Source organism: Penicillium vulpinum (genome assembly GCF_028829585.1).
Source record: "Penicillium vulpinum strain IBT 29486 chromosome Unknown utg000004l_segment0_segment0, whole genome shotgun sequence".
Classification (NCBI taxonomy): domain Eukaryota; kingdom Fungi; phylum Ascomycota; class Eurotiomycetes; order Eurotiales; family Aspergillaceae; genus Penicillium; species Penicillium vulpinum.
Window position 1 is genome coordinate 5867902 of NW_026643244.1, and position 15476 is coordinate 5883377.

At 49.6% G+C, this 15476-nt stretch overlaps 10 protein-coding genes across 10 annotated transcripts; 6 read left to right on the plus strand and 4 right to left on the minus strand.

Moving 5' to 3' along the window:
- Positions 1-107: 107 nt before the first annotated feature.
- N7479_010695 (thioredoxin family protein) lies at positions 108-911 on the plus strand (the record flags this gene model as incomplete). The annotated part of the gene is made up of 3 exons (XM_057258386.1): positions 108-110; positions 318-463; positions 614-911. 3 exons carry the CDS (start codon positions 108-110, stop codon positions 909-911), a joined length of 447 nt encoding a protein of 148 aa, XP_057105844.1.
- A 776-nt stretch (positions 912-1687) lies between these two features.
- On the plus strand, positions 1688-2296 carry N7479_010696 (GNAT family N-acetyltransferase; the record flags this gene model as incomplete). The annotated part of the gene is made up of 1 exon (XM_057258387.1): positions 1688-2296. One exon carries the CDS (start codon positions 1688-1690, stop codon positions 2294-2296), a length of 609 nt encoding a protein of 202 aa, XP_057105845.1.
- A 1986-nt stretch (positions 2297-4282) lies between these two features.
- On the plus strand, positions 4283-6855 carry N7479_010697 (MHYT domain-containing protein; the record flags this gene model as incomplete). The annotated part of the gene is made up of 4 exons (XM_057258388.1): positions 4283-4428; positions 4494-5058; positions 5110-5295; positions 5356-6855. The coding sequence occupies 4 exons, from the start codon at positions 4283-4285 to the stop codon at positions 6853-6855; spliced, it is 2397 nt and encodes a 798-aa protein (XP_057105846.1).
- Positions 6856-7346: 491 nt separating this feature from the next.
- Positions 7347-8036, minus strand: N7479_010698 (OPI10 family protein; the record flags this gene model as incomplete). Its single annotated transcript, XM_057258389.1, has 1 exon — positions 7347-8036. One exon carries the CDS (start codon positions 8034-8036, stop codon positions 7347-7349), a length of 690 nt encoding a protein of 229 aa, XP_057105847.1.
- A 267-nt stretch (positions 8037-8303) lies between these two features.
- On the plus strand, positions 8304-9328 carry N7479_010699 (thiamine pyrophosphokinase-related protein; the record flags this gene model as incomplete). The annotated part of the gene is made up of 2 exons (XM_057258390.1): positions 8304-8344; positions 8401-9328. 2 exons carry the CDS (start codon positions 8304-8306, stop codon positions 9326-9328), a joined length of 969 nt encoding a protein of 322 aa, XP_057105848.1.
- Positions 9329-9911: 583 nt separating this feature from the next.
- On the minus strand, positions 9912-10403 carry N7479_010700 (DNA-directed RNA polymerase core subunit RPB8; the record flags this gene model as incomplete). Its single annotated transcript, XM_057258391.1, has 2 exons — positions 9912-10022; positions 10078-10403. 2 exons carry the CDS (start codon positions 10401-10403, stop codon positions 9917-9919), a joined length of 432 nt encoding a protein of 143 aa, XP_057105849.1. The 3' UTR covers positions 9912-9916.
- Positions 10404-10701: 298 nt separating this feature from the next.
- N7479_010701 (elongator complex protein 4) lies at positions 10702-11916 on the plus strand (the record flags this gene model as incomplete). The annotated part of the gene is made up of 2 exons (XM_057258392.1): positions 10702-11161; positions 11216-11916. 2 exons carry the CDS (start codon positions 10702-10704, stop codon positions 11914-11916), a joined length of 1161 nt encoding a protein of 386 aa, XP_057105850.1.
- Positions 11917-11947: 31 nt separating this feature from the next.
- On the minus strand, positions 11948-12258 carry N7479_010702 (uncharacterized protein; the record flags this gene model as incomplete). Its single annotated transcript, XM_057258393.1, has 2 exons — positions 11948-12132; positions 12201-12258. The coding sequence occupies 2 exons, from the start codon at positions 12256-12258 to the stop codon at positions 11948-11950; spliced, it is 243 nt and encodes an 80-aa protein (XP_057105851.1).
- A 515-nt stretch (positions 12259-12773) lies between these two features.
- N7479_010703 (tRNA splicing endonuclease subunit SEN34) lies at positions 12774-13718 on the plus strand (the record flags this gene model as incomplete). The annotated part of the gene is made up of 1 exon (XM_057258394.1): positions 12774-13718. The coding sequence occupies one exon, from the start codon at positions 12774-12776 to the stop codon at positions 13716-13718; it is 945 nt and encodes a 314-aa protein (XP_057105852.1).
- Positions 13719-14629: 911 nt separating this feature from the next.
- N7479_010704 (RNase P/RNase MRP complex subunit) lies at positions 14630-15429 on the minus strand (the record flags this gene model as incomplete). Its single annotated transcript, XM_057258395.1, has 2 exons — positions 14630-14832; positions 14901-15429. 2 exons carry the CDS (start codon positions 15427-15429, stop codon positions 14630-14632), a joined length of 732 nt encoding a protein of 243 aa, XP_057105853.1.
- Between the last annotated feature and the right edge of the window lie 47 nt (positions 15430-15476).

Consider the following 15476-nt stretch of genomic DNA (forward strand, 5'->3'; position numbering starts at 1 on the left):
AGGCCAGGGAGCACGTCATCCCCTATCAGCTTCAACCTCTCTTGAATCCCAGCATTGATATCGACCTGTACAACAAATACAACAAAAAAGTACTGACTAATCTCACGATGGTAAGTCCACGGCTCTCTACAATTATCCAGCCTTGGAAAAAAATCCCATCGAAACCCCCAACTCCAGAGGCTTCCGGACCAGGCCCTCGGGATCCAGCTCCAATTATTCAGCGTCTTACCTAAGCTCTGCTGAGAACGTCATCGCCCTATAAAAACCTAGCGCCCCTCACTCTACCCCTCCAATCGAAATACTTATATCTACTCCAGTTCAAGCCTTCCACCGTCGCATCTCTTCGTTCTACTACTAGACTCATCGCCGGAATCCAGCGCCCCGCTTTCCGACCCTTTTCTTCCACACCCATCCCCCGCTTCACGCCTTCTTCTCTCAAAATGGGTGTCACTCCTATCACCTCGTAAGTGCCTGTCATAGTCCCTGCTTTCGCGTCTGCACGTGGATTCCAGAATATGTAATATGTCTTGCATATTCGTCCTGGTCTAGATCTACATACTCGTGGTCATTTCGCAAAACATTGCAAAAACACTCCGGCTAACACATCCTTCAGCGCCGAGGAGTACAAGGCCAAGGTCACTGATGCCACCGGCCCCGTCGTTGTCGACTTCCACGCCGTCTGGTGCGGTCCCTGCAAGGCCATTGCCCCTACCCTCGAGAAGCTCAGCGAGACCCACTCCAACGTCCAGTTCTACAAGGTCGACGTCGATGATCTCTCCGAGGTCGCTGCTGCCAACGGTGTCTCCGCTATGCCCACCTTCCACTTCTACAACGGTGGTGAGCGCAAGCAGGAGGTCAAGGGTGCCAACCCCCCTGCCATCCAGGCTGGTCTCAAGGCTATCCTTGAATAGATTTGAAAATTGAGATGAGGGCTTGTGAATACCATTGATCGATGTTTTTTTTTTCTGGATGGGCGATCTAATTGAATACTGAATACATACCATTCCACAAATTTTGTGTCTGCGGTGTAGACTTGCTTTTTTTGGGGGTGTTTGACTTGGGAAGCTGGGTTTGGGGTAATATTGTTTCTGTAAAAATATGTAAAGGAAGAAAAGTGTTGCCTGTTTAAGAGGAACATTGGTTTTGAGTTGGAAAAAGGAAAGTGTACATTCTGTACAAATTGTGTTCTACAGCTTGCATGCAGCCTGGCACATTACATGCATCAACGTGCAGATCTTTTAGAACGATCGGAGAACAATCGGAGAACAGCATGTCCAATATACGGATAAATTAACTACCACGGTAGCATATACCCCATTCCTATTTGAATATCGTACTCTAATTGGTATGTTTTGATAATTCGTATTTTCAACATCTTAAGGGGAAGTTTGAGTGAAAGGATATAGGAGATGGACATATTTTGCTAAAAAGAGAAGCGTACCCATACCCAAGAGCCGCGGAGCGCAAACAACCATGGAAAAAATGCTAGGACAAACAGCGAAATTCAAACTGCATGACGCAGATGTGAAAGGCTGAAAGGAGTTGCGTCTACAGGACGACAAATAATTCAATAGCTGCCTATATACATATACCGTGGGTTGTTGTAGCTTCTCCATTCCTCTTTCCCTCCATCTACCATACCCATCCACATCCCCAGCCTACTCTCACATAATATCAGCAGTCAAGTATGGATTCTGAATTAAACAGCGATCAAATCGAGGAGCTCCCCTCGAAGGGATTCCACTCCACGAACCTAGAATTCACCAGCTACAACTCCAGAGAACATGATAGGTTCTTCAAGTCTTTTCAGGAGTATTCATCTTCAATCATAGATGCCTGCGCATCAAGCCCACAACGGATGGACCTCAAATTCACCTCCAGCGTTGCCAAACACCTCCAGAGGAACTCACATTTGTTTATGATCATCTACGGAAACACCGCCTACTGCGAGGATATACCCATTGGTACACTTTTCTTCGAGTCCTCTCATCGAGATATGGCCCACCACCGGTGCTCCAAGCTGGGAATCGGGATCCTAAAGGAGTACCAACTTTACCAAGTCGAGGCGGTCGACTGGGCTTTGAATTGGGCGTTCAATAGCGCCAATCTGCATCGGGTGGAGATGACTGTTCCCTCGTGGAATACGCAAATGGGTAAGGTGTGTGAGGCGACGGGGTTTAGAATAGAGGGGGCGAGAAGGGAATGTTATTTCAAGGATGGTGAGTGGTGGGACGAGGTGATTATGTCTGTTCTGAAGAAGGAGTGGAAGCAGCGTGAGGCCGCGAGGAAGAAGTAGTCGTCCTGGATGTGGCTGTTGATAACAAGCAAGGGTGCTTTTTATGCTTCGATGATAAGTCTACTTTGATTTTGGTTTTGACTTTTGAGTGGTTTTAGTAAGTCTAAGCGAGAGAGAGGAAAATTGAAGAAAATTGAAGAAATAGAACTGATCTATACTAAACCTTGCACGTGCGGCTAAAGATCTAACTCTCCCCAAGGTCAGTATAAAGCTACCATGCATTTAGATAAGTCTGAGTTTGCGACGTTTATTATCTATCATATGTAGGAGTACTCCATATAGGCATAGCCACGCGATTGACAAGTGACAGAACCATGTGACTTCGGACCATTTGTCTGAATAGAGAATAGTAGATCCATCACGCCCACTATTTACGGTATAACCAGGGATACAATATCTAGAACCTATCCACCACATAAGGTGCCAAAGAAAAAAACCTTTAAAAGTGGGAAAACAGGCACACAAACCCTAAGCCAAGTGTAAAAGGTGCCTATTAAGCCGACGCTGTGATCTGAGTGGACTTGAAAAGCAGAAGCAATTTCTTGTCTTTGGACAAACTTTTTCAATTTGATTCATCAGGGAAAAGAAAAGTCAATCTCTGGGGAATGCGCCTCAAACTCGGGATTCTGAGATCATTTAATCTATATATCTTCAAAAAAGGTGGGACTTTATGTGGGCCTTTATATATTTTTTTTCTCTTTTCTTACTCTTCCGCTGTGCCGAGGTAAATTTATTAGATTAATTGGCATCACATCTTGGATTTCGTACTCCGTATAGTAATATAGCTTGAGCTTCCCAAGCCGTGTGTGATCCAGGGGCACATCCCCGATCCCCGAAGGCTGATTTTCGTTACCCTTGGTGGCGCTCGTGTTAGTGGTGATAATGTGATTGATCAGTTCTCTGTATGCTCCGTATTTCTGCATATCTGGACGAACGATTTACTTGTCTGCATATTTTTATATGTTACGGAGTATATTATAATCCGTACTTATGTTATATAGGGAAGTTCAAACATCAAAGTGCGGGGCCCATTTTTGTTCCCCCTTGGATTTGGCAGCTGAATTCGCTTGTTAGCTTCGTTTGAGGCTCCAATAATTAATATAAATGGAAGATCAAATCACGGGTTTTTTAGATTGTATTTACAATCTCGGGAGACAGTCTCGGAGACTCCGTTGAATCAGGTTTCCAAGGGTTGATACAACCCCATTATCGGAGTTGTATCAAATGCAGACAGAGGAAAAGTATAATTCTACAAAGGAAGAAACACTAAAAAGACTAAAATGTGATTCTCATGGACTGGCTTTATCTTCGGGCTGTGATACGCCCAAAAGCCCATGTCCACCTATATGTCCATCTATATGTCCACTGTATGTCCACTTCTGTCCACATATCGTTCCTTATCCGCCCCGATCCGATCTAGATCTCTCAAGTAAATCATGGCTGGCATCGCTTGTGAGAATCCACCAGAACCGAATCGGGGCTTGGGCCTTGTCATCCCTGTTGTTTATTTCGTACTATTGGATCAGTTTAATCTATTTCGAAATGATTCTAGCAGGGTCCGTGTTGGCCTACGCTTTTCGGGGCTTTCTTTGTAAGGTTTTATAAGTTTCTGATATACAAAAATTTGTGGGCGCGGGGTCCATGTGAATGCTGGTGCAGCTGAATGGCCCTCTTGGTGGAGTTCACGTTGAGATCGGACTAGGGCATCGGTGGTACATGCCAATTTGTTAAGCGCTCGGAGGATTTTTTTTTGGGTCGGTCTTATTACATGCTTGAGGACCTCGGGCTTATAAGATCTTTACCTCTGGCCCTGTTTCACTGGTTTGGATGTAATCTTTTTTTTTTCAGGCTTTTTGCTCTGCTTATACGCTATCACTCCATGTCACATTTATATTGATTAGAACAGTCGTCTTCGACTATACACCAACTATACGCCTCTCGTTGATGACCAAATAACGAAAATACCATCTATTTCTCTCTTTCACAATGTCGACAGACAATAATGAACCCCTTGTCCGCGTCACGTACCTGGCCGGGTACATAGTCCTTTCTTATGTGATCAGTGCAATGGGATGCATAACCACGTTGGAACTGCTCCATCGCCGGACTTCAAGGTCCGGTCTTTACAATTGGTATGTCCCAAAACTAGATTCTCGCAACTTCAGAAATAATGTAACTTAACAATTTTTCTAAAAAGGTACCTTCTCCTCACCTCCTCGATCACAATGGGCGGCATAGGAATTTGGTGTATGCATTTTATCGGCAATCGCGCCATCGTCCTGGGCGAAGGCGAGGCTAACGTGCAAGCCATGTATAATGTCGCCTTTACCGGTACTTCCTTCGTACTCCCCGTGGTGGTACTACTATTTGCCTTCTATGCCGTGGGCGTCGAGGAGAAGGCCGGCTATACTCGCATCTTCATCGGAGGCTTGCTCACCGGTAGCTCTGTCTGCGGTATGCACTATGTCGGTCAACTCGGAATCTCGAACTATAGATGCTCCTACCATACCGAAAATGTCGTGGGCGCGGCGATCATTGCTATCGTTTCCAGTACTGCTGCACTTGGCATCTTCTTCCGCTGGCGAGCCACTTGGACTGATAGCTGGTGGAGACGAGGAATCTGTGCCTGCTTATTGGCAGGTGCTGTCTCCGGAATGCATTGGACTGCGGCTGTTGGAACTGTCTATCTGGACCACAATCGCAAGGCCATGAATGGAACCCAGTTGTCGAGAAGTCAGGTTGTTATTGTCTGCACTATTCTGGTATGTTGTTCTTCGAAGATGTTGGAGGCTTGGAGACTGACAGCTGTATAGGCCTGTGTTGCATGCTTGATTTTGTCCATGTGCGCTATTCTTGCTGGCCGAAATCGGAGAATATCGACCACACGTGCCCATCAGCTTGTTCTCGCCTGTGCTTACTTTGATCCTACTGGACGGATCATGGTTACGACGCAGGCTATGCTTCCTACGAAGAAGATTGTCGATCATTATATCGGACGGGTATGTCTCTTAGCCAGATTATATATGGTAGGAATCTTGACTAACGAATTTGCGAACTAGACATTCAAAGATGATGATCTCACTCGCACCCATCCTACCTTCCTCTGGGCGTTTAGGGCAACTCGCAACTGGCCCGCCGTGAAAGATCTCGTTCCCTTCATGCGAAACCGCCTTAATTCCGAAGAAAGCGCCATTGAGAAACACATGCTATCCCGAGGAGTGTTTATGGACAAGGATACGGAGTTGCAAACTGACTTTGACACCTTGTTCAAGCAACTTTTCTGTGTCACAGCCCAAGAGCTCTCAGATGACCTGCGTCTGCCTCTCCAGGATCTAGGTACACTCTACGACGATGTTCTTTCCACCGCTATCCCCATCTCCCGAATTTCTCAAGCCATGGGCCGCTCATCCCTCCGCACCGGCAAGGGCCAAGTGATGTTCACTGTTCGCCAGCTAGATAAAAACGAAGCTGCGCGCTTGGGATCACAGGGATACCGGTTCGCAACCATCGAGCATGTCACAGGAATGCTTTCTCGACGAATCCACGTCCCCGAAGCAAACCTAGCCGACTCACTCCGCGATATGCGCGACTACGCAAGCTCAAACCGCGGCTTCGATGAGGGAGTACACCTCATCTCCTTCATGATGCGCCCAACAGTCCACGACCATTTCGAGATCCTGACCGCAAAGGGCGTCGGCAACCCCCTCCCATCCGCAACCCTCCCAATGAAACAACTCCAAGTCCACCACCTAGAACTCATCTCCCACATGGAAGGCTGGTCCATGGACGCATGCGTCCGCTATCTCCATTCAACCGCCGCATCCCAAGCCTTCCCCAGTCTATCCGAATTCCGCACCAGCCTCACCAAAGCCATCATCTCCCTCTCAAACATCATCCCAGAAGACATGCGCGCCGCAGCGCAACTCTCCTCCCGCCCATTAACAGCGCCCTGCCGCAGCAGGGGCTCCAATCCCGAAATAGCAGTGCAGAAAACCTGCACCCTCCTAACATTCTGCGTCGTCGGCACGCTCGACACCCAAATCTCAAACCCAGACTACAAATTCACACCCTTCCGTCTCTTCCGCGTCCAGCAACAAATCAACGAAGCCCTCACCGACGGCGATGATTTCGCCCGCGAACTGGGCCAAGAACTCTTCTGCACAGACGTGCGTTCCGGCTCGACTGCCAGCGAGGGCGATTTCGCCTCCACGGCTAAAATGGCCATCCTGCGTCTGTGGCCGTCGCGCAAGAGCACGCCGACTTCGAGCTCGGGATCTGGACCGCGATACTCGCAGGAGTCGTATGTGGATCCTAAAGCGGTGACGTTGAGGGATATCACTGTCCACAAGGAGGTTCGCGTTGATTATACACACCTTCATGAGAACTCGAATCAGAATAATCTCAGTAACCGCGACTCGAGGGTCGTTGTTGCTGCTGGTGGTGAAAATACACCTGCGAATTATGTCGACGAGTTGTATAGTCTTTGCTATTCGCCGGATATCCGGTTGAGGGCTGATGCGTCGTTGCAGAATATTTCGCGTGGATCGACTGCGTGCTAATTACTTTTTGTTTGCTTTTCTTTTGGCATGTTATGACTGGCGCAAGATGGAATCCATGCAGGAATTGGGACTGGTTTTTTATGGGAGATACCTGGGAAAGACTGGATAGGGTCTAGGATTGTATATATAACTTTTCTTTGACGAGCACATATGTAGATGATATCAATACAAAGGCGCGCATGTTTCATGTCCCAGTTGCTTTTCCAAAAGTCTTATTATCAAAAAGAGCCAAAATAACACCTGTTATTACATGAGATGAACTCCAGTAGGTGACAGAGCAAAAGCAGAATATCGTCACACATCAAGACAAGCCCCAAACACAAAGAGACTCGTTAACCAACACATGCAAGAGATGTCATATACATCATGCTGCACACCCGCCTCGAGGCGAGCCGAGAATAAATGCAATATGGAAAGAAGCACTAGCCGTCCAATCAAAGACCAGCGAATCCAATGCTCAAATAAATACTATAGAGCACAGATCCCACAGATCAGACATTGGCTGTAGGATCCTCGCGCTCCAAAAACGTAGGATCAACCTCAATGCGACGCTCAAACTTGGCCCACCAATCTTGGAAGCTCTTCAACGGCACAACATCCTGGCCCTTATCATTCTCCGCAAAGCTAGCGAGGAAATTAAACGCGTTTCCAATAATGCGCTGCGCCAACACCTTCGTCGAGACCTGTCTCTGAGCCGCAGCCTGCGGAACCAGCGCCGTAGACATCCGACCCGAAGGACGCTCCGCTTCCAGCGCAGCCAGCTGCGGCGCGATATTTTGCCCTTCTTCGATCGAAATGCCCAGTGTCAAGACGCCCGCTGCGGCAGAGTTACCGGCGCCGCCCTCGTCGAGCATGTCATCTTCTTCCTCGGCTTCTGAGCGGTGCTGTGCGCTGCCTGGTGGGCGCACGGTGAAGATCCCTGAGGGGCTTTCGTTTGATAATGCGCCGATGAAGCGGAAGTTGGAGGGAGCGCCGGTGTTTGGGTCTGGGAGTTGGGCGTAGATTGCGGCGCCCGTGTTGGGTGGGAGGGTTGTTCCTGGTAGGAAGAAGACGACTATGTCGCTGAGCGATGGGCTGAGCGGGATCGTGAAGGCGAACTTGCTTGCTTGGCCGTTCGGTTGCCCGTCTATTGCGATGATGTCTGTTAGGCACGGGCGGCCTGGGACCACGACGGAGAACATGGTGGGTGGTGGTAGGGGGCTGGAGGGGGAGGCAGCTTGAGCAGCTGGTGATGTTGGCGAGGTGAGGTGCGATTAAGATTCTTTGTATAGTTCTGTAGACTTCTTTAAGCTTCTCTTTGTCCTGTTTTTCGATGACGAAAGTGACATTTAGAGGGGCTGCCCTTATCGACGGCTGATAAGGGTTTGGTTTGGCTAAACAGAGGGCCGGCGTACTAACTTGCGACGTCTGCTTCACAACTGTGATCTGTTTCTGCAGAAGAAGTCATTATGGGCAAATCCAACTTAAAACTGGTCGTCGAATGCGATAAGTACAGCTGTCCCAACTCGATCGCTCCCTCGCGCGTTTTCGTCTTACACCCCGCAGCTTCCCCTACTACGAGGATGATCGCATCGCATACACGGAGAACCTGAACAACTACCATGCATTCAAAGTATCCGGATACGAGTGTACACTCGGCTACATCCTCAATGCCGTCGTGGAGAAATTCCCCTGGTCCGAGAACAGCTGGGCCATCGACTCGGCCGCGCAAACCGTGACGCTAGTGACACCGGCAGGAGCCACCCCGGCGCACCGAAGCCAGCTCGTCGCAACAGATCTCGCCGAAGCCGTGAAGCAAGGCACGTTCGAAGTCCTGAAAGGCTGGCGCAACGAGAACTACGCAGTCTACGGGCCGGGCGGAGAATTCCTCCTCGAGATGGAGCGCTCCGCAACCCCGCTCTTCGGCATCGTCTCCTACGGCGCCCATATGACAGGCTACGTGGAAGACGAATCCGGAATCAAGATCTGGGTCCCGCGCCGCGCAAAGAACAAGCAGACCTACCCAGGCCTCCTTGATAACACCGTCGCCGGCGGCATGTGCACCAACGAGACCCCGTTCGAGTGTATCGTCCGCGAAGCTATGGAAGAGGCTTCCTTGCCTGAGGATGTGGTGCGCGCGGCGATGGTCTCCACGGGCTGTGTCACATACTCGCATGTGCGGGATGTGCGCGCGGGCGGCGAGACGGGCCTCATCCAGCCTGAGGTTGAGTATGTGTACGACCTTAGACTTGATCCTGAGACTATTCCGAAACCTGGGGATAATGAGGTTGAGGAATTCAAGTTGCTGTCGATTGAGGAGGTGAAGGCGGCTTTGGCGCGCGGAGAGTTCAAGCCTAATTGTGCTAATATCATGATTGATTTCTTTGTCAGGCATGGGCTGCTGACGCCGGAGAATGAGCCGGATTTCTTGCAGATTGTTGCGAGATTGCATCGGCGATTGGAGTATCCGACTGCTTCGCATTGTGCGAGGTAGATTATTTGTTTGATAACCTGAGTCAAACAGTACATATAGATATGTTGTACATACGATCTATCAATTTCGCATTTGAATTTGAATTTGCATTCGCACGGGTTCCTTTCCCATTGGCGCAATCGAGGTAGTCTGTAAGACTTGCAGTCCGCATATATCAAATGATTCGATAGATGCATGGTGACAACGCACTGCCATCTACTATAAGTGCGACCAAGAATCCAAATGAATCAGGATTCAAGTCTTAAGCGCATAGCCAGAAAAGAGATGAAGGCACACTGCGCGGCTGCCATCAGCAATTACAGCTCTATGCGGAGTCAACCCACCCCGAGACTCGTTTTGACAATTGAACGGCCAAGGTTCATCTGATCCCATGAAAATCATGTTTGTTATGATAATCTATTGGTATTCCCAAATCAAAATGCAAAGAACGCCTGCGCTGCACCCCATAAGAACGATATGAACATCGGTCCGGCTTAAATACACCGACTTTTTCCCCATATGGGCTTTGCCTCAAGATCAATCCAAGATCCATCTCATCTTGTGTCAAGGTCGTAAGCAAAAAAAAAAAGAGTTCCAACAATTGCAAGCTTATTTCTTAAGCAGCAAGTACACGTAATCGATTCTCAACGGAGCAAGCTTCTTGTAGGGACCCTCCAGGTAGAGTAACAGACCTCCGAAGGACACAAAGACAGCCCTGAAATGTAAACGTCAGTCTCCGCAAGAACCAACACATCAGTAACGAAACTCACATGGTATCCTTAGTGGCACCCTCCTCAAAGCGGTACACCTTGCCGTGGCAAACATAATCGTAGTCATCCGCTAGGGTCTGTTCACCCATGCTGACCTCCCTCCAGCTGGCGCGGGTATCCTCCTTGCCGTCAAGAGAGAGAGTTGAGGCCAGAGCGAGGGACAGTGACTCGCCGACCGCGCACGGGTAAAGCTCGGTGTTCACATCCAGGGTGAAAGTGATGGAGGCATCGTTGGAGCTGCAAGTAAGACGGGAGACGCGGTCATACTTCTGGGCGTTGATCGAGGTGATCGTGAAGGTATCTTCGAAGAGGAGCGGGTCGGACATGATGAAGGTTGCGACCGCTGGTTTTTCAGTCTATGTGTGGAGTTTTTGGTAGAGCGGAATATGCGCAGACAATCGCACACAAAGAACTGTAGGGTTAAAGGCCCGCAATGGCTGGTTGATGGTGCGAGAGTGGTGAAGAGAAGAGTTGGAGTCGGAGGTGGAGAGGTTGATCGGAGAATTGAAGCTTTTTTTTCTGCCGCCTTTTGGTCCCCGCCGATAACGATTTCGTTGGTTTGACATCAGCTCCTTGCTTATAGCTTTACTGGAATCTTTTATACTTGATTTGAACTTCTCTGTCATGTCCTTTCGCAAGCGAAACATCGGTCTCTCTCCTGGAGTTGACCGTAACGCTGTTCCCAATGCTACCGCACAGCCCGCTACGCCAGAAAGCACGCCGGGCATTCGCCCCTCCCCCGATGATGGACGACCAACAACCTCGACAGGCACTCGTTCTCTAGATAATCTTCTTGCAGGCCATGCAGGGCTTCCAATGGGAAAACTTTTGTTGATTGAAGAAAACGGAACTACAGATTTTGCGGGCGCATTGCTACGTTACTATGCGGCGGAGGGTGTGGTTCAAGATCAAAAAGTTCATGTGGTTGGAGTGCCAGAGCAATGGGGCCGAAGTTTGCCTGGTCTAATCGGCTCTGCAGAGTCCCTTGATGAGAAGAGATCCGCGCGCAAGGACGATCGCATGAAAATTGCATGGCGATACGAGCGATTGGGCGAGTTTGGGGCAGTCGCTGGTTCGCGAGGTGGTGAGCATTGAAAACAAAACACTGCTTCTAACTTCAATATGCTGATAAATATAGCCCCGACTAATCCTGGGGAACAGGATGCACCAGCAAAAGAAGCGCCCGCTTTCTGTCATGCCTTCGATCTCACGAAACGTCTCACTCATCCGTCTATCACAAACATGTCCTTCATCCCACTTATGCCCTCAAAAGAGTCACCATTCCTCGCTATCCTCAAACGACTCCAGACTGCAATCACATCCAGCACCGCCAATACAATCCACCGCATCCTCATCCCTTCTCTACTTAACCCCACAATTTACCCGCCGAACGCCTGTCAACCCGAACATGTGCTCCAGTTCTTCCACGCCCTCAAGGCGCTGATGAGTGCGCACAGCACCCGCGTGACTGCAATGATCACCATGCCTCTTTCTCTATATCCCCGCTCATCGGGGCTGGTTCGCTGGATCGAACTGCTTAGTGACGGCGTCATTGAGCTTTGTCCCTTTCCGCACTCTGCAGATGCCATGGCTACCTCGGGAGCGGCGACCTCACAAGAAGAACCTCCGCAGGGTATGCTCAAGACGCATCGGCTCCCAGTTTTGCATGAGCGTGGAGGTGGAAGTGATCAGAATGTTGGAGAGGATTGGGCGTTTATTCTGAGCCGCCGGCGATTCGAGATTAAACCGTTCAGTCTGCCACCGGCTGAAGGAGACACAGAAGCGCAGGATGCATCGGCCCCGGGCGGAAAACCCAAGAAATCGGATCTCGAATTCTGAGACGCTTGATGATTGGTGTGGTCCACTCGACTCAATCGTCTTCTTCGTACTGTCGTTGGGTCCCTGGTTCGACTAGCATATTGTCCATCTCGATCTGCTCGGACATGGCAGGGCCCGAATTGGCCATTGTGCGGAGGTAGCTTGCTCCGTATCCATCCAATCCTGGTCGTATAGAACGGAGGCGATTCCCCAGGCAGGATGAAGCTGCAAGCCATGCTGTTCGGTGTTAGTAATACGGTCGTGACTAGGTAGCTGTCCAAGAACGGATGCCGTGCGATACTGACCAACAAAGAGTAGCAGGGGCGCAAAGAATACCAGGAATAGCAGTAGTAGGATACCCATGATGCCTTATAAAAGAAGAATATAGAATACTCAACGAATGCCAATGAAGATGATGATAAACAACGATGCTCAGCCAGTTCGCTTGCCAAGACGACTATTCCCAAAATAGACTAGCGTATAAGCTGAGCTTTTCCTTTTCTTCTTTTTTTTTGGTTCTCTCATTCTTCTCTTCTCTCTACAATCAACCCTAGCTTTGTTAAATCCAAAGATACTGGGTGTTTGATTATGATCTCGACACTCTAATACTTTTTAATGGTAAGCTTCACCCTCATCTTTCCACATCACTTCCACAACCCCCACTTCGCATGATTATTTAACTACAATCTGTCAATCCCCTGAAGCTCTTTGATACGTCACTGAGCGCTTGCTGAGAAACGTACTGGAAAATGAATTGCGATACCCAAATTTACCTTGCTGGAAACCTGCATATTTGCATAGTGGACAAGCGCTAACTGTCCTTGCCACAGAATCTTTGAAAAAATTCCCACAAATCTCAAATCAAAAAGAAAAAAAAAATGGATTTTCAACCAGACCTTCCCATTCCGATCTCTTATGTATCCGGTAGATACCTGTTGTTCTCAATTGACGCCGTGACGTATCTGCGACGTGAACATAACATCTGTGGTGTACTCATCGGGACGCTGCCTCAGATTCCTCAGCAGAATGTCTTCTTGGGTCTCCCACTGGAGCTGATGCCCGAGGAGGCACGGCTGTTAGTGGATAAGGGTGTAGCTTGCATCGTAGACGAAGCCAAGGCACACGACGGCATGAACACCCTCTTAGAAGAGGATCGCCGACGGTACCTCCGCGACCTCGAATCCCAAGGCCTGCATGTCTCGCGCATCCAATTGGATCGCAAAGAGCGCAACCGGGAACAGACATTGAAGAAATTAGAAGAAAAGAAAGCAAAAGCTAAGGCCAAAGCCAGTGCTGCTGCCGAGGCACCTACCGTTCCTGAGGAGGGCACTTCCACCCCGTCGCCGAAGAACGCTGCCATCGTTGACCTCTTCAACGCAGAGGAACGCTCGTCGTCTCCATCCGCCTCGATGAGCACTCCCCCTCAGGCCGCAACGGCCATTACGCCCGCAACATCTTACCCGCCTCTCTCCACACCTTCGCCATCGAGCTACCTCTCAGCACCCGCGGTGCCATCCTCATATCCTCTCTTCGCCCACCTCCACTCTAAAGGATACTTCCTCTCTCCCGGCCTGCGATTCGGTTGCCAGTACGTGGCTTACCCGGGCGACCCACTGCGTTTCCACTCGCATTTCCTCGTCGTGTCCTACGACTGGGACCAACAAATCGATCTGATGGATCTCGTTGTCGGCGGCAGACTGGGTACTGGTGTGAAGAAGGGTTTCCTGATCGGTGGACCACAGAAGGGAATCGATTCGGTCGATTCGGAGGCTGATCGTGTGGATACTGTGCGGGCTTTCAGTCTTGAATGGGCTGGAATGTGAGGAATGAAGGACTTGAAGGGTTTCATATCCTTCATTTGTTTTGATTTCTCATCCACCAGGCTTATGGCTTTGACTTGCCCTTGCCAGGGCTCCATGGCTCATGCACCACGCTACCGGGTCGTCCTTGCCTGCCTTTGGGCCCTTCGAGCCAGATGCACAACTTTACACTGTGCCTGGTCTCCTTGAACCTTGGGAAGAGACACATCACTTGTGCTTCTGATCATCCTTCAACAAAGATCCAGAGGATATTCCCGTCCCAAAGGTGGTTTACCATGGCCTCGCCTTCCAGCAACTCAGGTTGGAGGCTTGGAAGGGCAACAGCATATGGCTAAGAAGGGTCATCATGTCTCTGGTCTATCATGCATTGCCCGACTCAGAATAGCATATCATATGACAATGTTGCTATTCATAGAAAACTCTTCATCAAAGAAACATTTACATATTACACTGCTTGTCCTCATAAATCTGTAGTATCATGCCGCAATTATGAATTGTATGTTTCGCCTGCTAGGCATCTCTAGCAAAGTGATGGGATGAAATTTATTCATAAACATCGTTATTGCAATTGACTCTTCTCCCCGGCGACTCAATGGGTTCTTCGAGCTGAACTTTGTGTGCGTCGCTTTTTCATTTGGTGGGGTATGTTCATTTGCATGTTGGGGTGCCACCTCGCGCATTGTGATATCATTCAGTGGGCCTGATGAAACAAGAACGAGTCTAGCTTCATAGAACACTGGCGTGCCTCTGCGAAGTATGGGCATGAAGCTTGAATCTCAAAGACCCTCAGCTGTCCAGCGCGCAGGTATCGGCTTTTATGGCAAGAGCGCACTTGCAACGCCCGAGACCACTTCGCGATTGAGCAGTCAATCCCATCGGTGGTAAATTGATGACAACCAAATCCAATGACGGTCTCAAATGTAATCGATGTTCCTCCACTTGAACTTCTTATTCGCTCTGTCCACAGGCCGATTCTCAAACTGGTTTCCATGCAACTCGAAAACCAACGGCATGGGAGCTTTTGCATCAGACTGAGTCTGCTCATCCTGCACGCCCTCGGACGATGATGCTGGCACAGGCACCGTGAACCGGAAAATAGTATGTTCCTTCGGTATAGCTGTACAAACAGAACCGAGTCAGCATGGCCTGTCTCATCGTACCTCCCACTCCACAAGTTAAACTCACTCTTCATCTCATCCTTCTCGGTAATAATAACGAAGGTAAACTTCGTATCCCGCACCACAATTCCCTTAGTACCAACTCTCCCAGCACACCCACTCCTAACAACCTCGACCTCAGCACCATGGTAATCCGCACTGACAAGCTTGCTTCCATGCGACGCCGGCGAAACATGGCCACGTGCTCCGCCCTTCACATCCAGTATCTCCTGCATATACCCGATCCACAGGTCGTGCAGGCCTTTGAAGATTTCATATTTACATTCTTCCTTGGGCAGGTCGTACAGCCCGGACTTGCGCTTTTCGCGGGCTGACAGGGGTTGCGGCTTCTGGTGTCGGAGGAAGTATTCTTTCTTGCGGAGACGGTGGAGGCGGCGCCGAGAGCGGTTGTCGGATGCTGTGGGGGAGGTTGCGCGGAGGAAGAGTGGTTTTTGTTTGATGCGCTCGGTGAATTGTTGGGTTGCGCTGTCTGGGGAGTGGGCGCGTGAGAGAAGGGTGTGCGCGATGTGGGTTTTTGGGGCTGGCGAGGAGGCCATCTTGGATTTTGATGTGGATTTTATACGGGCGTTTTTTTGTCAGGGCT